Source organism: Astyanax mexicanus, chromosome 7 (assembly GCF_023375975.1).
Source record: "Astyanax mexicanus isolate ESR-SI-001 chromosome 7, AstMex3_surface, whole genome shotgun sequence".
In the NCBI taxonomy this organism is placed as follows: domain Eukaryota; kingdom Metazoa; phylum Chordata; class Actinopteri; order Characiformes; family Acestrorhamphidae; genus Astyanax; species Astyanax mexicanus.
This window is the reverse complement of record NC_064414.1, coordinates 6906218-6929348: the sequence shown is the minus strand read 5'-3', so window position 1 is coordinate 6929348 and position 23131 is coordinate 6906218. Positions and strand designations below refer to the sequence as shown.

Below are 23131 nucleotides of genomic sequence, written 5' to 3'. Positions count from 1 at the left end.
TATTACAGTCATACTGTATAAACAAAACTCCCCTTTTAATTTACTCCACAGTTATTACTAGCCAAGTGTAAAAACTATACAAACTGCATTAATAACGCATTATACATTATTCATACTGGATCTGCACTGTCATGTAGTATAAACTACACACTGCTTTTAATTTACTCCACAGTTATTACTAGCCAAGTGTAAAAACTATACAAACTGCATTAATAACGCATTATACATTATTCATACTGGATCTGCACTGTCATGTAGTATAAACTACACACTGCTTTTAATTTACTCCACAGTTATTACTAGCCAAGTGTAAAAACTACACAAACTGCATTAATATCACATTATTGCTATTACAGTCAAACTGTAAAAAATACACACTGCAGATTCATACTGATTACAGAAAGTAAACACACTGCAGATTCACACTAGATTTATTTATTCTACTGTTGTTACTGTTCGACTGCAGATTCATACTGGATCTGCACTGTCATGTAGTATAAACTACACACTGCTTTTAATTTACTCCACAGTTACTACTATCCAGGTATAAAAACTACACACACTGCAGATTCATACTGGATTAAATATGGAAAATTATTATTACAGTCAAACTGTAAAAAGAATACTCACTGCACATTCATACTGGATTGATATCACGTCATTGCTATTACAGTCAAACTGTAAAAACTACACACTGCAGATTCATACTGGATTAATATCATATCATTGATATTACAATCAAACTGTAAAAACTACACACTGCAGATTCATACTGGATTAATATCATATCATTGATATTACAGTCAAACTGTAAAAACTACACACTGCAGATTCATACTGGATTGATATCACGTCATTGCTATTACAATCAAACTGTAAAAACTACACACTGCAGATTCATACTGGATTAATATCATATCATTGATATTACAGTCAAACTGTAAAAACTACACACTGCAGATTCATACTGGATTGATATCATATCATTGATATTACAGTCAAACTGTAAAAACTACACACTGCAGATTCATACTGGATTGATATCACGTCATTGCTATTACAATCAAACTGTAAAAACTACACACTGCAGATTCATACTGGATTAATATCATATCATTGATATTACAGTCAAACTGTAAAAACTACACACTGCAGATTCATACTGGATTGATATCACGTCATTGCTATTACAATCAAACTGTAAAAACTACACACTGCAGATTCATACTGGATTAATATCACTTCGTTGCTATTACAGTCAAACTGTAAAAACTACACACTGCAGATTCATACTGGATTAATATCACTTCGTTGCTATTACAGTCAAACTGTAAAAACTACACACTGCAGATTCATACTGGATTAATATCATATCATTGCTATTACAGTCAAACTGTAAAAACTACACACTGCAGATTCATACTGGATTAATATCATATAATTGATATTACAGTCAAACTGTAAAAACTACACACTGCAGATTCATACTGGATTAATATCACTTCGTTGCTATTACAGTCAAACTGTAAAAACTACACACTGCAGATTCATACTGGATTAATATCACTTCGTTGCTATTACAGTCAAACTGTAAAAACTACACACTGCAGATTCATACTGGATTAATATCACGTCATTGCTATTACAGTCAAACTGTAAAAACTACACACTGCAGATTCATACTGGATTAATATCACGTCATTGCTATTACAGACAAAATGTAAAAACTACACACTGCAGATTCATACTGGATTGATATCACGTCATTGCTATTACAGTCAAACTGTAAAAACTACACACTGTAGATTCATACTGGATTAAATGTAGCACATGATTATTACAGTCAAACTGTAAAAAAGTACTCACTGGCGATTCATACTGGATTAATATCACATTACTGCTATTACAGTCGAACTATAAAAACTACTCACTGCTTATTTATACTAAATTACATTCACTTCACAGTTATTACTGTTAGACTTTAAAAACTCTTTACTGCATATTCATACTGGATTAATATCACATCATTGTTATTATAGTGAAACTGTAAAAACTACTCACTGCAGATTCATACTGGATTACATGTAGCACATAATTATTACAGTTAAACTGTAAAAACTACTCATTGCCTATTTATACTATATTACATTCACTTCACAGTTATTACTGTCAGACTTTAAAAATACTCACTGCAGATTCATACTGGATTAATATCACATCAACATTATTACTATGATACTACTGAAGGACTGGATAAACTATAGATTCATACTGGATTAAATGTACTGCATAATTATTACTGGCAGAATGGCAGAATGAAAGAACTATTCGCTGATGATTCATACTGGATTAAACTTACTCCACTAACACACATACATGTAAAGCTGCAAATTGCAGATTTATGTTTGGCTCTAGATTGTAAAGTAAGTCCTTTTTATACTGGTATTCAATGTTTGCATAATTTATGATAGGAGCGTCTCCTAAAGGACCCAAAGTATGTTATCAGTGAGTTGGTGTGTACTTGTGTGTGTGTGTGTGTTTGTGAGTGTATGCTGGCCTGAACCGTATGGTTTTGAGCAAACTATAATTCAAATACACACACATCCACATAAAATCATAAATCCCCAACACAGACAACAAAGTGAATATGCCTTATTTTACGGACTTTAAGGCGCAAAGGATTATAAAGTGCATCTTATGGGACAATAGTAAGGAACAAGGATGTTGCCATATGTCACCAATCTTTACTGTACAAGTAAACCTATATTTATAAAAACCAATACAGTGGGGTTTTTTTTAATCCATACAGCAACACCAAACAAAATATCACAATTTAATGTCATTTTCAATATTTTTCTACACCCTTAGTGTAAAAGTTAAGAAGCAAACATGGGACACCAATCTAGTGGTCTAGGATGATCAACAAACACTACATTTATTTAAACTAAGAGAAGTGTGTAATAGTGCTTCGAGGTCTCAGAATCTGCTGAGCAGTTCTCACCAGTGCTGCCGCAGTGCGAAGGTGAATCTCCACTTTTACTCTCCAGCTCCAGCTCTGCCTCTTCGTTTATGGGCGTCAGATGCTCCAAAGAACCGGCCTCAGATCCACAGCCCAGGCCTCGCAGTGCCAGCTGATCCTTAAGGGCTTTTAGCCTCTCCTCGGGCTCCATGGACGAGGCATCCAGGTGAGATGCGCCCTCAGCGCTGGCCTCAACATTGTCTGGTTCAGGGCTAGGGGCTGATTTGGGCCCAAGACTTTGAAAGGAGTCTTTAATGGCGTCAGAGAACTGAGAGAACCACGCAGATATCGCTGCAGCTCCAGACAGAGAGGAGTCGCCCATCTCTGTGCAATTTCCAGTGAGCTAAATCAAGCACTTCTGTAGTGTGCTAGCTATTTTTGTTCTTTTTATACTAAATAATTCTTGTCATTTAAAGATTTTAAAATGCAAAGTTAAGCTTGCTTTATCTGGCTAATATTAGCTAATGTTTGTTTCAGGAGATCTGGGAACAATCCTGGACTAATGCACTGCTGGAGCTATTTTTTAAAGTAATTTATGTATTTTTCTACAGATATATTATGAAAAATGTGTATGTATATGATTGTAGTTTTATATTTATAGTTGATTACATTTATGACATTGCTATGTTATGACTAGCATATTAGCTGGAGGCAAACATTAACTTTCAGGTGGAAAATATGCTATATCAAAATGCTATACATCATAGCATTTATTTAAAATATTATTCTTTTATGAATTATACTTTGGGTTACTTTGTACATTAACATACTAACACATTTTTTTTTATATAAAAAGCAACTGATCCAGACTTAAATACTAACAAAACATACCTTCAGTCACAGTGCCTACAGTCCACACTTTTCACAGGAAATGCTTAAAAATTGTGATTAAAAATCTAAAATTGTACCTGATTTTGTTATCACTAGCGGTAACTTGAATAAAACATTTCTACAGAATAACATCAGTCCACCTCCATCCATGGTTCATGGTATCACACCATTCTCTAGGTATCATCCGGACGCTGATGCTGCAGAGATAATGCTCCTCAGGTGTTCCAGAGAGAGTGATAAATGTAATCCAGAGGCTTGCTAATGCGATAGCTAACCGGCTGGCTGGCTGACTGGGTGATATTTGCTAAGGGAGGCGTGCAGGCTAGAAATACCACAGCAGGGCACTTCCCTCTCTTTACACAGAGTGTGTGTTAGGTGAGTGTGCGTCGCACTACGTAACCTGTGACAGAGATTCGAGTGTCAACACTGAGTGTGTTTGTGTGAGAGAGAGCAAGCGAGCTGGCAATAAGAGCTCAAAGCAGGAAAAATATGCATAAAACAGTGGACAATACTTAAAAGACTTAATTACCATATTTTTCGGACTATAAGGCGCACTGGATTATAAGGCGAACCATTAATAAACATCTATTTTCTGGTTTATTTTCATGCATAAGGTGCACCAGATTATAAGCGACACTAGTAAGGATGCCTACATTGAAGTGAGCAAGGGTGTCGCCATGTTTAAGTAAACAAAACTTTAATTCTTAAAAAAAACGAGCTGGATGTTAATCTACACAGATTTATCTCCTGAAAACTGTTTATTTTGTCTAAGGATGAGTTTTCCGTGAAGGTTCTCCAGCACTTAGGCTGGGTGCAGTAGCATTAGCATTAGCCACTAACTGCAGTATTAAATGCCGCCTGATAGCGCTAGACTAAGGAACCCTGAGTGTTCTGGTAAACCTGGGCACTATGAGCTAGCAGTTCGTCCCATGTAGCTTGTTTTAACACGGAAAACACAAAGACTACAGTGCAATATACTCACATCTGAAAAGCTAAAGAGCTAGCACTGCGGTTAGCAGCTAATGCTAATGCTTATAACGCTGCCATTCAGTGGAGTGGCTTTACTGCTCCTTAATACCTGAATGGTAGAACTTTTACATAACGCGTACTTGATTATAAGGCACACTGTCGATTTATGGGAAAATTAAAGGATTTTATGTGTGGTTTACTTTTATAGTATGCTTTTTTTTATCACTGTGCAAAATTGTACCTTATCATAGCTAAAAGAGTAACAGCAACACCTTGACTGGTAGTGTAATTGCTTTGATTATTTGTTAGCTGTATAGCTTTATATCACAGTCAGTTACTGTAGATCAGGGGTGTCCAAACTTTTTTTGTTGGGGAAGGAGAAATATATTTAAAGTCACAAATAATGAAATATACCACTTTAAATAACACTTTTTTCCTGATTATTTAATTTACACACCATTTTACTTGACTTACTACCTTTATCTTTGACAGTGTTGTGTAAACTAAGATTTTCCAAATTGATGTTTAATTTTATGATGTCTCTTAATATAAAACTCCTTATTACGGCAACTTTTACACTCTTTGGCCCGTTTTTCTGTGCTAGAAATGCGCACCCTCTCCGCTTTTAGACTCTTTGCCCTGTTTTTCTGCGCTAGAAATGCGCACCCTCTCCGCTTTTAGACTCTTTTGCCCTGTTTTTCTGCGCTAGAAATGCGCACCCTCTCCGCTTTTAGACTCTTTGCCCTGTTTTTCTGCGCTAGAAATGCGCACCCTCTCCGCTTTTAGACTCTTTGCCGTGTTTTTCTGCGCTAGAAATGAGCACCCTCTCCGCTTTTAGACTCTTTGGCCCGTTTTTCTACGCTAGAAATGCGCACTCTCTCCGTCTCGTTGGCTCGTTTCTGACACCTAGCGTTCAAACTTTGAATTTCAAATTATAAAAACCTGCTTAACAGCGGGCCAACTTTAATTCTGTTTCTAAAATACCTCGCAGGCCGCTCCAAAAAAGGAAACGGGCCGCAAATGGCCCGCGGGCCGTAGTTTGGACGCCGCTGCTGTAGATAATATTAATGATTGCTATGCTTTAAAAAAAAAAATGAACAAATAAGTAAGTTCCGGTAACCTTAGTGGAATATATAAAATATTTTAATAATTAATATAATTTGTTTATTTTGTCTTAAGTAATAAAATGAAGGTGCTGCCTGATTAATATGCCACGCAATAGTTCAGGTTCAGTTTTGGCAGGTTACTGTTATGTATTCGAGGCACTGACTGAATGTCCAGCACAGTCAGACTCACCCAGGCCCTGGTGGATGCCGGTCCGGTCTTTGCGCTTGCGTCGACTAGAATGCTCGAAGCAGGGCAGCCCCCCCACACTGGCGAAACATAGCTTCTTATTGATGAAGAGGAAGAGGATGGCCAGGAGCACCACAAAGACGCCGACCGCAGAGAGGAAGCCGATGGCCTCGGGCGTGACTGCAGGGGAGAGAGGACACACAGAGACACACGGATCAGACCACGCTGCCACGCAACCTCAACACACACACACACACACACACACACACACATATACACACACAAACAGAGTGAGCAGGACTTTAGTACATAAAGCAGCTCATTTAATTAGAACAAAGAACCAAAAAATGCTAACAAACCCTGATTTTCTATTGGTCTGTTAATTACTAAACATTCACACAATATGAAATCCTGCTGGTGCTTTCAACGAGTTCAAAACAAACAAACAAACAAACAAAAAGGAGATACATGGTTTTGATCTGACAACAGCATCATTTATTTACTGTATATACACACAAGAGCTGGGTAATAATGTAAAAAAAATTCCCAAAAATCATCACTGCACCTTATAATCCAGTGTATGAATGAGCCTGACTAGAACTACTGGAGCAGTATTAGCATTAGCCACTAACCGCTAGCTAGCTAATCGCTAGCTCTTTCGCCAATCAAAGGTGAGTATTATCGGCCTGTAGCCTGCTGCTAACCCCAGCTGGCACTGCTGAAGCAGCATAAGCATTAGCCGCTAGCCACGCTAAGTGCTAGCTCTTTCGCTGTTCGGAGGTGAGTATTATCGGACAGTAGTCTGCGTGTTAACCGTGTTAAAACGAGCTACGTGGGACAAACTGCAAGTTAATATCACCCTGGCTTACTGAAACACTCCGGGTTCCTTAGTGTAGCGCTGTCAGGCGACATTAGCCACTAATGCTAATGCTGCTGCACCCAGCCTTAGTGAAAATCTGGAAATCTAAGCTTACTGTACATAAACGGAAGCGCTTTACTCACCGAAATAAACAGATTTCAGGAGAGAAATCTGTGTAGATTAACATCCAGTGTTTGTTTGACTTTTTAAAATTTTTTAAGAATTCGAGAATTCGATTTTTGTCTCACCCACTGGTGAGACCTGCTGAATTAAAAGGAAAAAATGGCGACACCCCTGTTCTTTACTAGTGTCGCATAATGCGTTTTATAATCTGGTATGTATTAAGTAAACCAGAAAATAGATGTTTATTGACAATGCATTTTATAATCCGGTGCACTTTATGTATATTAGCGCCTTATAGTGTAAAAAATACAGTAGTATATCGTATCGACCAAAATTAGGAATTATATTGTGATATAAATTTTGGCCATATCATCCAGCCCTAATGTAATGTATACACACACCCCTAGTATCTAGCATGTCAGTAAGCATGTACTTTTTTTTTTTAGGATTTTTATGGATTATTGACTTGTAGTGTTGGTTAGCTAAATTTATCTCATGGCCTCGGCACTAAACACTAAAGCCGAGACTAAACATTAAACAGTCTTGTCTGATCTAATCCACCAAGGGAACATATGTAGAATTGTGTAAATTTCTTTTTTTTTCATATCCTCCTTCAGGCCAGACTGCAATGAACGTCACTGTGTGTAATCCAGCAGTTCTGAATGCTGATAACAGTGAATGGGTGCTGGAGAGCTGGGTTAATAGAGTCTTATGCAAGAGCAGAGTGAAGAGCCCTTAAAGCACCATTTCTACTCAACCACCGCCTCTTCCACACACACACACATAGAGTGCCTTACATGGATCACGCGTTGTATATGAGTGTGTGTATGTGTGGGTGCTGATCTCACCTAGGCCTCTCCTCATGCATACAGGCTGGTATTAGCGTGACTGTGTGCATGTGTGTTTGTGTGCCAGGGACACAGCGGGGGAGTAAAGCTGACGTGAATGCGTTTAGATCATAAAAAGACCGCGAGAAGGAGTCTTGGAGCGCTGACAGGTTCTCTTGTGTGTGTCTCAGCGGTGCTGCATTGATCTGGAGCGTGTGTAGGTGTGTGTTAGTGAGAGTGGGAGGGGATAACAAGGTCCAAATGAGAATCTACAAACTACACACAAACATCCCACACACCTCTACCAGCCTCAGACTCCAGTTTCCCAGGAGAAAATCAAACACATATACAGTCCGGCCTGGACGATGAACTGCTGTAATAAAGGGGAAGCCCACCCAGCTTTATTAAAAATGTATGCATTAGGGCTAAATAAGTGTAGGGCAATATATAATCATGAATGTTGAATATACATCTCTGGAAAAAAATAAGAGACCACTTCAGTTTCTCTGATTTTGCTATTTATAGGTATATGTTTGATTAAAATGAACATTATTGTTTTATTCTATAAACTACAAACAACACTTCTACCAAATTCCAAATAAAACATTGTATTTAGAGCATTTATTTGCAGAAAATGAGAAATGGCTGAAATAACAAAAAAGATGCAGAGCATCTCAAATAATGCAAAGAAAACAAGTTTTAAAAGTTCAAAAATTAATATTTGGTTGAATAACCCAGTTCTCCTCCACCAGTCTTACACACTGCTTTTGGATAACGTTATGCTGCTTTACTCCTGGTGCAAAAATTCAGCTTGGTTTGATGGCTTGTGATCATCCATCTTCCTCTTGATTATATTCCAGAGGTTTTCAATTTGGTACAATCAAAGAAACTCCTATTTTTGAAGTGGTCTTGAGCTGTATATTCAAAACCATTTTACATCAATCATATAGAAGCAATTTCTCTGCATGCATTATCCTCCTTTTACCCTGTTCTGCAATGGTCACGACCCCACAGGACCGTTACAGCTATTATTTGGATGGTGGGTCATTATTCTCAGCACTGCAGTGATTAGCACTGGCATGGTGGTGATTAGTGGGTTGGTGTGTGCTGTTGTGCTGGTGGACCAAGTGGATCAGACACAGCAGTGCTGCTGGAGATTTTAAACACCTCAGTGTCTCTGCTGGACACAGATGAAGAACTAGAGGATGACCAACACAAAGGAACAAAGGCATGTTCCTTACAGGTCTATAAAAAAGAGAAATTAACAGGCTTTCCAACAGTATAAGATGTATTGCCAAAAAACATTGTTACAACAAATCAATAATCCACCAAACACACATTTCTTTACTTTTTGTACTGTATTTACTTTCTCTTAAAAACACAGTTAGCCATTCACTGTTTAACCATACCATATGTTTCATTTATGGTTTTAGAAACAAATACTGAGACTTTAATATTGTGTATCATTATATTGTATCATATCATATCGTAGCTGTCCAATGAAAAACAAGAATTTCTATTTTTGTGGATTTAGTATTTTTAGTTTACTACATAATTTGAAAACACAAACTGTCCCTTAGACTTTGTCAACATTTCTTGATAAATGGACCAATAGAAATTCTCCAAAATTACCAAAAATAAAATCTTTTTACATTGACTTCCATTGAAAGTTAAGAAGGTTTTATCTCCCCCTGTAAATTTCCTGTTTTGGATGTACTTGTTTTTTATTAGACAGCGATAATATGTATTGTCATTTTTCTGAAACATTGAGATATGAGTTTTAAGTCATATTGCCCAGTCCTGAAAGAGAGTTAAACTGTTTAACCATGTAAAATTACACTGGGTGATACTTTCCAGCACAGTTAGAACAAACACACTGCAGCCCCGCTGTGTAGAAACCCAACCGTACATCTATAAAAGAACCGTGCACAGTGTAAACACATGGATTGATCTGCTTACCCTGCTGTTCGCTGCCACAGAGCTCCTCTACAACTGGTCAATACCAAAGAGAAAACAAGCCAAAACAGAAACTCACAGTCCTGACAGCTCGTTCAGGTACACGTGAACACGGAAGCAGTGTTAACACTGGTGTGATGCACTGGTGTGTTTGTTCAGTTTTGAGCATCAACAAACATAAAGGTGTGTATGTGTGTTTAAACGTATAAAGGTGTGAACATATGAAAATGACCTGACTTTGTTAGGTATAATACATAAAGAAAACATTATCATTATGTATGGATGCTTGCAACTAAAATATTAAAAGGGATACAGTATAAGGTATAGTTATACATATATATATATATATATATATATATATATATATATATATATATGAGAGTTTGGCTTTTGGTTAAAGGTATTTTGGCCCATTTTTTTAAATAATTGTATTTCTAATTTACTCCCCAATTTACACGGCCAATTACCCAACCCACTCGTCAGGACTCCCCCATCACTAGTAATGCCCCAACACACCAGGAGGGTGAACACTAACACAACTTCCTCCGATACTTGTGAAGTCAGCCACCGCTTCTTTTTGAGCTGCTGCTGATGCTGTAGCATTGCCAAGCAGCATCACAGCGCGCTTGGAGGAAAGCGCAGCGACTCGGTTCTGATACATCAGCTCACAGACGCCCTGTGCAGCAGACATCACCATAGGAGTTATGTGGGAAGAGAGCGCCATCTACCCACCCGGAGGAAGCAGAGCCAATTTTGCTGCCTCTGAGTGCCGCCAGCTTGATGGCAAAGCTGCATGAGCGGGGGGTTCGAACCTGCGACCTCCCCCTCATAGTAGCAGCGCTTTACACTGCTGGACCACTCAGCACTGGTCCATTCTTCTTTACAAAACATCTCCAGTTCAGTCAGGTTTGATGGTTTCTGAGCATGAACAGCCCATTTCATATCACAGCACAGATTTTTAATAATATTCAGGTCTGGGGACTGAGATGATCATTCCAGAACAATGTACTTGTTCCTCTGCATGTATGATTAAGTAAACGTGCATGTTTAATATTAAACCCGTTGCAAACATGATCTCCTTATATTACAATTAAGAAAAAGTGCAAAATATGAAAATCACTGCACATTAAAGAGTTATTTACAAACCTCTGGCAGCTTTTGTAGTAAAGATGTACAATTTCAATTATCCTCAAATTATCACTTTGCAAAAAAAAAAAATTACAAGCTCTTTGATAGCTCACACTCCATTGCACTATTTTATCAAGACAATGCTTGTCCACATACTGCTGCCATTCCAACAGCTTGCCTTGAATGCTCAGATACTATCCTTGATAGAAAATGTGCGGCTTGCTTAGATAAAGGTACCTAGATACCTATATATGCATGCCCAGGCATTCTAACAATGCAGAAAATAATGAGTGTGTGTATATACATGTTTGTGTGTGCATGTGTGTGTTCGTGTGTGTTTACATGTGTATGGCAGGCGGGATGGACCCCAAGTACAGTACTGTTCATTCTGCCCCACATTAATTACTGACCAATGGAAGCTCACGTAAAACCTAATCACGTAAACAAGATGGTATTAATTACTGTCATCACACACACACACACACACACACACACACACACACACACACACCTCTGCAAAGCACATGAAGTACTCAGTTTCCTTGGAAACGGCTCAGACGTTTTGTAAGAGCTGATGTACGCCTTCATCCATGTTAAAAAACACACGCGCGCACATGCACGCACACATTTGCACACACAAAAACACATGCACACACACACTCTCTGTCTCTCAAAGGTCTCACGTTGCCATGGTAGCACGGCTCTTAAATAACTGGACATCGATCTGCATGCTTATTATTACTTTTCAGAGGTCTCCTACACACACACACACACACACACACACACACACTGCTCAGATATGTTCTACAAGTCTTGCATAGAAACAGAACATTAATACTGCATACAATAATATTATTTGCCATGCTAACAATTTTTACTTGTATATTTAAACAAATTAGATCAGAATTATATTTATTGCATATGTTTTATACACTGTATTTTTTTCCAATATTAATTTTAACTATATTTAACTATATACAGCAGAAGTACTACTATATTAGTAGGTACAGTAGTAGCAGTAATAACAGTACTTCTATTAGAAGTAACAGTAATAGTAATAGTAGTATTACTAATAGATGTAGAAGCAGAAGAAAAAGCTGTAGCAACTTAGTACTAGCAGTTGTAATAAAAATAGTAAAAGTAAAAAAGTAGAAGTAAAAGTACGGTACCACTTTAAAATAAGGGTCACTTATAAAGAGTTTATAAAAGGTTTATAAAGGAGTTTATTAACCATTAATAATCAGTTACAACACATCAATAGAAAGGGCCAAAGGCAACAGACTGTAGCCTGGATGCATATCTTACTTTGTCTTTTCAATCAGTCAGAAATAACATATGAAATAAAATAGTATAGAAAGTCATTACTGGATCAATCTTTAATATGGGTTGTTAAAATCATAAAGTTTAAAAAAAAGATTAACAGTATAAATAAATGCGGAATCACTATTTGGCAAATAGTATTTACACAGGCAACTGTTTTCCTTTTTATTTATTTGTTGTAACTGCTTATTAGTGGTTATAAAGTATTTACGACTTAATTATTAATCATTTATAGACTCATTTATAAACCATTTATTAACCCTTTATTAAGAAGCCTTACTGTAAAGTGGTACAAAAAGTACTGTCAGTATAAGTACAAGTATAAGTAAGTACTACTAGCAGAGGTAGCAGTAGTTTGTAGTACTACTAGTTGTATTGATTTAACACTAGAAAATTTACTGTGCAGTAGCAGTATACTAACAATAGTAATAGTACTAGCAGTAATACATAAATACATTGTATTAATAGTAGTAAAAATGCACAGCAAATTAGCCAGTGTTAAATTAGCATTGAATAATATGTTGTGTATTTTATTGGATAATCAGCTATTGTAATGTTGACTTCATGTCTTCATCACTGCATATATGTAATATTTCTGCAAAGGCGGCGAGTTTCCATAGTCCTCCAGCCTAAGGAAGAAATTCTCCCAGATTAGAGCAACAGCTCCACCTTCTGACAGATCTTTACCTCAGTGCTCTCAGTGTCAGGCTACAACACCACTGACAGAGATCTGGCTATTGTATTTTTGGGTTTTGGCAGCAGCAGTACTGATGGTTTTACTGGTACATGCAGTTGTATGCACAAATTGGAAACCCCTGATTAAACTACACGTGTTTTTTTATTTTATTTTGTGAGAGTAATTAAGTAAAGAAACTTTCAGCAAATACAAATCTTTTTCTTCATATTTTAGAATACACATAATTTTTTGATGAATTCTAAAGCCTTCATAGGGAAATAGAGGCTGTTCCTGCTGCTACTGCCTGGCTCACTTTCCAAAAACTCACTTTACTCCTAACTTGGGTCTCGGCTGCCCCTATAAACACTTCAAGCACAAAAAAAAATCCATCCATTTGTTCTCTGTGAACTGGTTGAAAGAGTCAGGAATCACATGTTTCTATGTAATATAATTGTCTTGAATAGCCCCCTTACTGTGATGCAATAAGAAAACCTGCATAGGACCACCATAACACCACCCCTTTCCCCTCAATCCCTCAGACAGTACACAGCAGTATTAGCCAGCAGACCTCAACTGAGGGAGGAATCTGTACCTACTGTTTGTGGCAAGTCAGCAGATGTGGGAAGTCTTTTGGGAAGTCTTTTCAAATAATGAGTTTTTTGTTATTATCACAGTTAAGCATGAACTTGCTTGTTCATGTTTTGATGTTTAGCACAAGCTAACAGTAACGTGAGGTAAACGCTCAGCGTATACATGGAGTGACCAGCAACAGCTTATTTGCATAAAAGTGACAGAACCACTTAAAAGGCTTATTCTAAAAGAGAAATCTCTTAACGTAAGAGCAGCTTTGTGCAAAGAATTTCATGAACATGTTTTGTGTAGTCTATAGACCTATTCTAACATGCCCCATTTGAAATCTTAACTGATGTGAAAAACTTAAAAGATTTAAAACATAAATATATTTTTTACCCATTTTTCTAATTTTAGTCGTTGCTAGTTGTCTTTCACATCTTTTTCATTTATGATTCACGATCACGGTGGCCTGAGTGCTCTAGGAGAATATTAAAGGACTAAAGTTTGACTTGTAGACTTGTTTGCAATCACCATATAATATGAAGGCTTTTTGCAATTATCAGCCCAATTTTCCTGTAGTGTGAATAAAGCCTAAGGAGTGTGATCTCCTCTATTTAATACCCTTGATATCAGTAGAAGCTCTGGAAGAACAGATGTCTACTAGCTCTTGGAAAGTAAAATATTTACTTACTAAAGTTTAAGTGAATATGCGAGAAGTATTCGGCTTACGGGTTCTGCTGGCAGTGGATGCTGCGGGCTCCTTCCTTGAACTGGGTGGACCACACTGGTCCATTCGGAATCTCCTTTCCATGATCTCCAGACCAATCTATACAAATCCAACTCAGTGACTCAAGATCAAGCACTATGATCCTTCATTTACTCTTCTGTAAATGTCCTTCTGTATATGCCCATCATTCCTAAGGTTCTAGCTGGTCAAAGCGCTTGGTTTTTCCTCCTTTTCCCAGACCTTCTTAATGAAAACGTGAGTCAACTTTCTCTCCCCCTCTGAAGAAACATCCTGTTTAGCTGAGAAGTCACACCCATCCTCAGTATTTTGCTCCCAAGCCCAAACACACCATTGACCAATAAAAGTTCTGTCTCAAACTAGATTCTGCATCACTGGACTATGAAAGTATATTCGGCTACTTCTCACCTTCTCTATGTTGTGGTGGCTCAGCAGTTCTCAAGTTTTTATACTAGTGGACCAGCGAGAAAAGTAGTGTAGTAATTGGGAGTACACTAATGGACAAACTACTCAACTATCTAAAGAAAATAATACTATAAGAAATGAAGGTCAGTCAATCCAAAACGTTTCAAGAACTTGAAACCTGAAAGTATCCTCAAGTGCAGTCACAAAGACCATCAAAAATGTTATGATGAAACTGGCTCTCATCAGGACCGCCACAGGAAAACCAGGAAGACCAAGAGTTAACTCTGTTTCACAGGAGAAGTTCATCAGAGTTACCAACCTCAGAAACCTCAAGTTAACAGCAACCCAGATGCTTCACATAATATATTGGTTTATTCAAGACTTTTAATCATGTATCATATGATTAAATGTATCTATGTCATTTATCTTACGATATGTCCAAATTCTGCTCAACCACCATGTCCACAACCATATTATACTAGGCATCATCATGCAGGTTGACCACTGTGATCAAACTGGTCATTATAATGGCAATGTTGGTCAACCACCATGGACACAATTGTCATGTTATCTTGTTCTACAGTCACACTAGTCATACTCTTGGTTGGCCAGTGTGGTCACAATGGTTATGAAGATGGTCATACTCATCAACCCCCATCGTCACACTTGTCAAGATGTTGAAGCTGGTCAGACCTTGGTGTTGCTGGTTGATCAGCGTGTTTAAATTGGCAATGATGGCCATGAACAATAATCACCTTGGTCCTGTTGGTGTACCAGCTTTGTCATACAGGTCAACCAGCATGGTCAACTCTCGCTTTGCTCTAGAATAAGAAGACAATTTTAAATAGTATCGCTACCTGGATTAAGTAAATTATCTGGGTTTGCTGCAGTTGGTCAGGTCTGGGTTCAGCAACAGTATGTGCTGAAAGAATGACGTCAGCTGACTACCTGAATATACTGAATATAGACCAGGTTATTCCATCAATGGATTTTTTCTTCCCTGATGAACACGGCCATATTCCAAGATGACAATACCAGGATTCATGGGGCTGGAATTGTGAAAGAGTGAGCATGAGGAAGCATAAGATCATCATTTTCACACATTTTAACTCCATTGAGAATCTTTGGGATGTGCTGGATGGAAAAGAGCTGCTTTGAGCAGTGGTCAGACTCTACCATCATCAATGCTGCTGCAAGATCTTGGTGAAAAATTAATGCTTTAAACACTTAAAAAAAAAAAAAACTTGTCATAACAAAGCCAACTATGCAGACCACGTCCACTAATGGTGATGGTAATGGCCTTTGAGTGTACACATTTCCTTTCTCCAGCACAGCCTGCAGCAGACTTCAACAGCACAACCTCCAGTGACAGACTGTGTCATCACTCACTGTGTTTCCCTGTTCTGGTTTAATCAGAGTGTGTTGCTGTTGCTCTAATCAGACTCTCTGCAGAGGAAGGAAGAGGAAGAGCAGTAATGAGGTGATAACGGATCGACTCTAAAATCCATGATTATGCGGCATGCAATGCATTTTTTTGCATGGATCTGGACTGACTAAGCCAAGAATTCCCAAAATATGACATTAATGGACATTTGCAGTATTAACAGCATTAATGTTTTTTTTTCCCAGGAATCTACAACACCAAACATGATACAATCAATATGTGAGCTTTATTTTGTATTTGATTCAGGGATGTTCAATAAATTGGATCCAATATAATATTTGCTGACAAATAGGCCTGTCACGATAATAGTTTCCTTTGGACAATGTATTGTCCCAGAAATTATTGCGATACACGATATTTTTGTAATTTTAAGACTATTAAATGCCACTGACAAAATGATAACAGAATAGCATAAAAAAGCAATTGTACACTTTTTAAAGACAATAACATTTTTATACATTGTTTTATTATAATTAGTTTGGGAGTTATAAACTTATTTCTTCACCTACTTTAGTTCACACAGTTATTAAAGGATGACTGGCTAAAATACTGTTCACTGTTATATATGCAAATAAACATACAAATAAACACAAGATACGATGTTATGATTATTAAACATTATTGAGGTCATGTTCATTTATTGTATGATAAATTGATATTGCAATTATTGTGACAGGCCTACTGACAAATATAAAAAAAAAAAATAATGTAATCATTCAGATTTAAGTTTTATAAAGTCTCAGCACAAAAAAAATACTTAAAGGTTGGGACAATAAAGCAATATATTGGATTGTTCCATTCACATTGCATCATACTGATACGTGTCAAATGTCAATATTTTTATTAAAACAGAGGTGTTATAAACTTAGTATAACTCACCCCCAACTCACATGATGGCGCTAAAATCAAATGAATAGAGTAATCCTGCAGTGAAAAATATTCTGCTTAGTTTAGAGTGTGGTGAAAGGAAATTCTAAACTGCTACAGACTGTAACTGTAATGTCTTTAGCGATGAATTCCAAGTTTTCTCTTCTGTTTGTTTACAGTAAGCTTAGATTTCCAGATTTCCACTAAGGCTGGGAGCAGCAGCATTAGCATTAGTAGCTAACCACTAGCCACTGTTAGAGTTACAGGGGTTGGACAATACAAAAAAAATAAAACACCTGTCATTTTGGTGTGGGAGGATTCATGGCTAAATTGGAGCAGCCTGGTGGCCAATCTTCATTAATTGCACATTGCACCAGTAAGAGCAGAGTGTGAAGGTTTTGCTCAAAATATTGCAATGCACATAACATTATGGGTGACATTCCAGAGTTCAAAAGAGGACAAATTGTTGGTGCACGTCTTGCTGGCACATCTGTGACCGAGACAGCAAGTCTTTGTGATGTATCAAGAGCCACGGTATCCAGGGTAATGTCAGCATACCACCAAGAAAGACCAACCACATCCAACAGGATTAACTGTGGACGCTGTAAGAGAAAGCTGTCTGAAAGGGTTGTTCGGGTGCTAACCCGGATTGTATCCAAAAACCATAAAACCATGGCTGCCTTAATCAAGACAGAATTCAATGTGCACCTCAATGCTCCTGTTTCCACTAGAACTGTTCGTCGCCACAATAAATGATTGTGGTCTAAAACCAGGTGTTTCAGTTTCATTGTCCAACTCCTGTAGTAAATGCTGCCCGATAGCGCTACACTGAGGAACCCTGAGTGTTCCAGTAATCCAGGGTGATATTAGCTAGCGGTTTGCCCACGTAGCTTGTTTAAACTAATGCTAATGCTGCTCCAGCAGTGCTAGCTGGGGTTAGCAGCTGGCTACAGGCCGATAATAAAAGAGCTAGTGCTTAGCGGCTAATGCTAATTCTTCCCCAGTCTCAATGCTGGAGAACTAAACTGAAACTCCTGTATAACACTGTACTTCAGTGGAGTGGTTTTACTGCTCCTTATTACCTGACTGATATAATTCATACATAAGGTGCACCAGATTATAAGGCACAGTGTCGATTTTTGGGGAAATTAAAAGATCTTAAGTATGACTTACAGTATGAAAAAATTAAAATGGTACTTCTATGTGGTAGATGTTGAAAAATGCATCCTAGGATTCTGCGTCTTGTAAAATTTGCACCTATTTTAACAAAATTTACGTAACTTATAATACTCAAAGGACATGTGTAGGTTTGCTAGTAGGTTAAGATGGTAAATAAAATGTCTAAAGTTGTGTTGTTCTTGGGTTCTGGTGATAACCTGTTTCTGTTAACACCACTGTAATCTGCTTTATTTCTTTAAAAACACAATATTTCTGCTAGATCTTCACAGTGGCCTACATAAGTAAAATCTGAACCCTTAATTAAACATTGATGCAGCTTTTAGCAGCTGAAGAAAGAGAATCCAGAACAGAGTGGCAGTGAGAGTGAGAGAAAGAGAGAGAGAGAAAGGCATGGTGCTGTAAGTCTAAGAATCCAGCCACAGCGAAACAGCAAGACCATTAGAAGCCCATTAGAGCACAGCTCAAACTGCATCATGGCTGGCTGAACTGAGAGGTTTATAGGTCATCGTCTCAGATCTACTCATCTACAGTTCTAACAGAAAAAAATGCGCATAGAACTAAAGAACTAGATCACCAAGGCTGTCCTAGATAAAGGATCTACAGCACCATTCCCTGTGTAGAAAAAAAACCTTATATATATGAAATAAGTCTGCTTTCATTTAGGGTGTTTTCACATCCAAGGTTTGGATCTTTGTTAGATTGTGTACATTTGATTTAGTTAGTTTTGGTTTCACACTGCAGTTTAGTGAGCGGACTTTACTTTACAGAACTTTACTACATCCTGTTGTCATCACCTATTTGGGCGGAGTCTCTCTATACTTAATATTACTTGGTTTGTAGAATGTTAGTTATGAGTTCAGCGAGTTGCTTTGGCAGGTGTGATGAATTTTAGCTCATTATTTTAGCTAATTTAACGGGCTGGAATTGTGAAAGAGTGGTTCAGTGAGCATGAGATCATCACTTTCACACATGGAATGGCCTACACTACACTAGTCCTAGACTAGTTTCTACATTCATTAGCTAAAGCACCTGCATTATCTCTCTGTATAGTTGTTTTTGTTTTGTTATTTGTTTGTGCTGTCCAGGTTGACCTAAGAAGGATAGGTTAGTCTTAAGGTTTCTTCCTCTTGTGTGGGTTAGTTAGTGGGCTTTTTTCCTTCCCAGTTCTGCCACCTGTTGGCACCATCACTGTGGTGCTTACTCAAACGAGGCTGGCAGCCCTGTAAAGCTGCTTAATGACAGCATTTGTTCTAACAACCTCTATGTAAATTTGAATTGAATTTTGAATTTGAAAACTGAATCTGAAATGTGGTGCTGGAGAAACGTCAATGAAACTCCTGTATAACGCTGTACTTCAGTGGAGTAATGCTAATACTGCTCCAGCAGTGCTAGCCGGGGTTAGCCTGTAGCAACAAGCCACAGGCTGATAATACTCATCTCTGAACAGCAAAAGAGCTAGCACTTAGCATGGTTAGCGACTAAAGCTAATGATGCTAAGCAAAGTGGCTTTACTGCTCCTTACAACCTGACTGGTAAAATTCATACATCAGGCGCACCGAATTATAAGGGCACAGATGATTTTGGGGAAAATTATAGGATTAAGTGCGCCTTGTAGTCCGAAAAAAATGAAGTAAATCAGCCAGCTTAACTCATGCCTAGGATCTTGGCCAGGCCTAACGATAAGCTTGATCAAGTTGATCAACAGTAGAGTCAAGAGGATTTTATTGTCATTACTTCTGAGTACAAGTGGAACCATGGGACAAACAGTACAACAGAAATGCCAGTAAAAGGAACAATGTAGAAACTTTGCACATGGTAGGTTCCACAAGGTTAAATGATCAATTCTCTCTGATCACGGTTAAAGAACAGTTAAACTTCACAAACCAAACATGACCTGCCTGCTTCCAGAATTAGACCTTCCATTTTAACAGTTCTAGTAAGACTGAGGGCAAGTAGATGCCTGACACTTCATGTGTGTCCAAAAAGCAGTTAGAAAAGATGCCAAGACCAGAATCACACCTTTGTGCTACCAGAGACGCTTACATGCAGTGAGAAAACCTTTCCACTGATGTCAGCAAGGACAAATGTGCTCACATGCAACCTACCACGTTTCAGCATTTCCATTTTGGGCCTAAATCTGGAATAAGACACTGTTTTACACCTGTAATGTCTCATGTATTGTATCTGGTTTTATATTAAAATTTAACTTGGAAGTAAAATATGTCTCTGGTTATTCAGACATTCAGACAGAAATAACATTGCTGTGCTGGACAGAAAACCCAAATTGCTTCAGGCGCTTCAGTTATTATTGAAACTTATTTATTATTGGATTCCCTGGACAGTAGAGACAGTTACTTTAGAATAATTTCAGAAGAAGCTGTATTGTTCTATGTCTAGACAAGATAAGAACCTAAGTGGCTTCATCTGAATGTTTTCTAACACTGATTTCTCACCACTCTCAGCTTTCCACTGCATCCACTGACCAGTAATGTTAACATGTTGTGACAGGGTGGGCTATACCCATACCTGTCAAATTTTAGATTAAAAAATAAGGGATATTTTCCTCTGTCCGCTTAAAGTTGTCCCACCAGCCCAACGTAGGTTCAGTATCCCTTACATTTTAAGTCAGGTTTACAAAAAAAATCTAAAATAACGACATGTGAACCACTTACACACAATTAGATTATCAGAATCTGAAATGTTGCGGACATTCCTACATATGTCATTCTTTTAATACAGCCAAATTAAAAACACTTTTCCAAATATTTTTTTAAAAGTTAAGATTTCATGTCTTTTTGGCATAAATGCACTCTTTTTTATAATATATTTTTATTTATTTAATGGATTTAAAATTGAACAAAGGGTGCACAAATTCTGCAAACTGAATCTTTTGATCACTCCACCCCTGATCAGTTTAGTTAATTTTTAACATTTCTAGTTCAAGCTGTTTTTTTTTTTTAAAAGGTTTAATCTGTGTGTTTTATTTCAGAGACGAGTATTTTTAAGCAGCTATCAGAAAAATCTCATCACAGTTTACATGATTAGCCTACCGTTCCCTTTCTTTTAGAAAAATCGCTGTATATCCAGATATGTTTTAACATCAGCTGCTCCGACTAGCTGCCTGTGGCTTCCCCACACTGACCCTCCTTTGCAAGCTGATTGGCTGTTTCTCCTGAAAGGCGGGACTTTCTCCTTGAACCGGCTGCACGATTGGTTAAGAGACACAGAGCAGTCAGCTCCCTGTCTCCTCAATAATATATATATTTTTTTATTTTGATATAATACGGGAAATTTACGGGAAAATACTAATACGGGAGGACAGCGGGAAAGAGGAGTAAAATACGGTAGTTTCCCGGCCAAAACGGGAGACTTGACAGGTATGGCTATACCACTCACATCATCACTGCCTTATCTGGCCAGTGTTTCAAACATTATAAATGGACGATGATTACTCCGTTTCAGTGGCGAAGGGAAATGAGTTCAGAAGTCTCAGGCCCATTAAAGAGGAAGGAAAGGGAAGATGGAGTGATGCGTTGGCAGCACACTCAAACACACAACCAGTGGCTTCACCTACACTGACATGACAAATGTCACTGAACATGAACTAGTATTGTGTCCTTACACTTACACTAAATGTGACACTTCCTCTGATGCGCTACGATATTAGGATTATGAAGTACACAACACACTCAGTTTTTGAGGTTTATTATTTAACTAGGCCAAGATACAGTTTTTTTCCAGTGGTGCTAAACCCAGATTCAGCTCTGGAAAAAAAAGAGACCAGTTAAAAATGATGAGTTTCTTTGATTTTACCAAATTGAAAACCTCTGGAATATAATCAAGAGGAAGATGGATGATCACAAGCCATCAAACCAAACTGAACTGCTTGATTTTTTGCACCAGAAGTGGCATAAAGTTATCCAAAAGCAGTGTGTAAGACTGGTGGAGGAGAACTGTGATTAAAACCAGGGTTATTTTACCAGATATTGATTTTCTGAACTCTTAAACTTTATGAATGTGAACTTTTCATTGCTAAAAGCCCTGCATCTTTTTTGTTATTTCAGCCATTTCTCATTTTCTTCAAATAAATAATCTAAATGACAATTTTTTTTTTGAATATGGGAAAAATGTTGTCTGTAGTTTATAGAATAAAACAACAATGTTCATTTTACTCAAACATTTACCTAAATAGCAAAATCAAAAAAACTCATTCAGAAACTGAAGTGGTCTCTTTTTCCAGAGCTGTACAAGGCCAGGCTGGAACAAAATGCTGGGGTGGGTTTTCTGGACCTGGATCTGCCAGTACAAAATACCACATTTAGCCAGTAGTTAACGAGGGAGAGACACACAGTATCGAAATCACAGTCCCAGTAACAGTGTGGTGTTTACACACACACACGCACACACACACACACACACGCACACACCACCCCCTCTGCTGTTGATGCCATGATGCATCGCTTTAGGCTGTCTAGCATTAGATCCAGTTAGAAGCTGATATTTACACCCCGCCCATCATTTCTGCTAAGTCATGCAAAACATTATGACCCCTCTGATGAAAGATGAGGAGATAAGGTGATAACTGGTGATACTGGTCATACTGGTGATACTCACTGTCAGAAGCCATGGCTCAGACTGGTGTAATGGAGCTCCCTGGATGTACAGATCCTGCACTGGGAATGTGTACTGGTTAGGAGGACGGTGTGGACAGGATGTTCTGGTCCCGCATCTCCTCCGGATCCAGGCTGTTGTTCTGCTGTGGCGGAACCCAGCAGGGTCCTCTCTCCTCCAGCCCTGCACTAAACCACAGCGGCGCCACAGCCCCGCCCTCCCCCGCGAGAGCCGCGCACATATTTACATACTCATTTGAATTCTGAGCTGCGATTGGACACAACTCGCCAAGCTGATCTGCATTTT

The 23131-nt window shown here is 38.0% G+C and overlaps 1 protein-coding gene across 5 annotated transcripts in view; it reads right to left on the bottom strand.

Annotated features, from left to right (window-relative positions):
• syt16 (synaptotagmin XVI) overlaps positions 1 to 23022 on the bottom strand; it is a 50097-nt gene extending 27075 nt beyond the window's left edge. For 2 of the 5 annotated variants that reach the window (XM_022685106.2, XM_049481054.1), the window contains exons 1-2: positions 22829 to 23022; positions 6116 to 6349 (exon numbers count right to left, since the gene is read on the bottom strand). In XM_022685106.2, coding sequence (XP_022540827.2) covers positions 6116 to 6349; positions 22829 to 22841 — 247 coding nt within the window. In that variant the 5' untranslated portion in view covers positions 22842 to 23022. The other 3 variants (XM_049481050.1, XM_049481051.1, XM_049481053.1) reach the window with 2 other exon arrangements.
• Between the last annotated feature and the right edge of the window lie 109 nt (positions 23023 to 23131).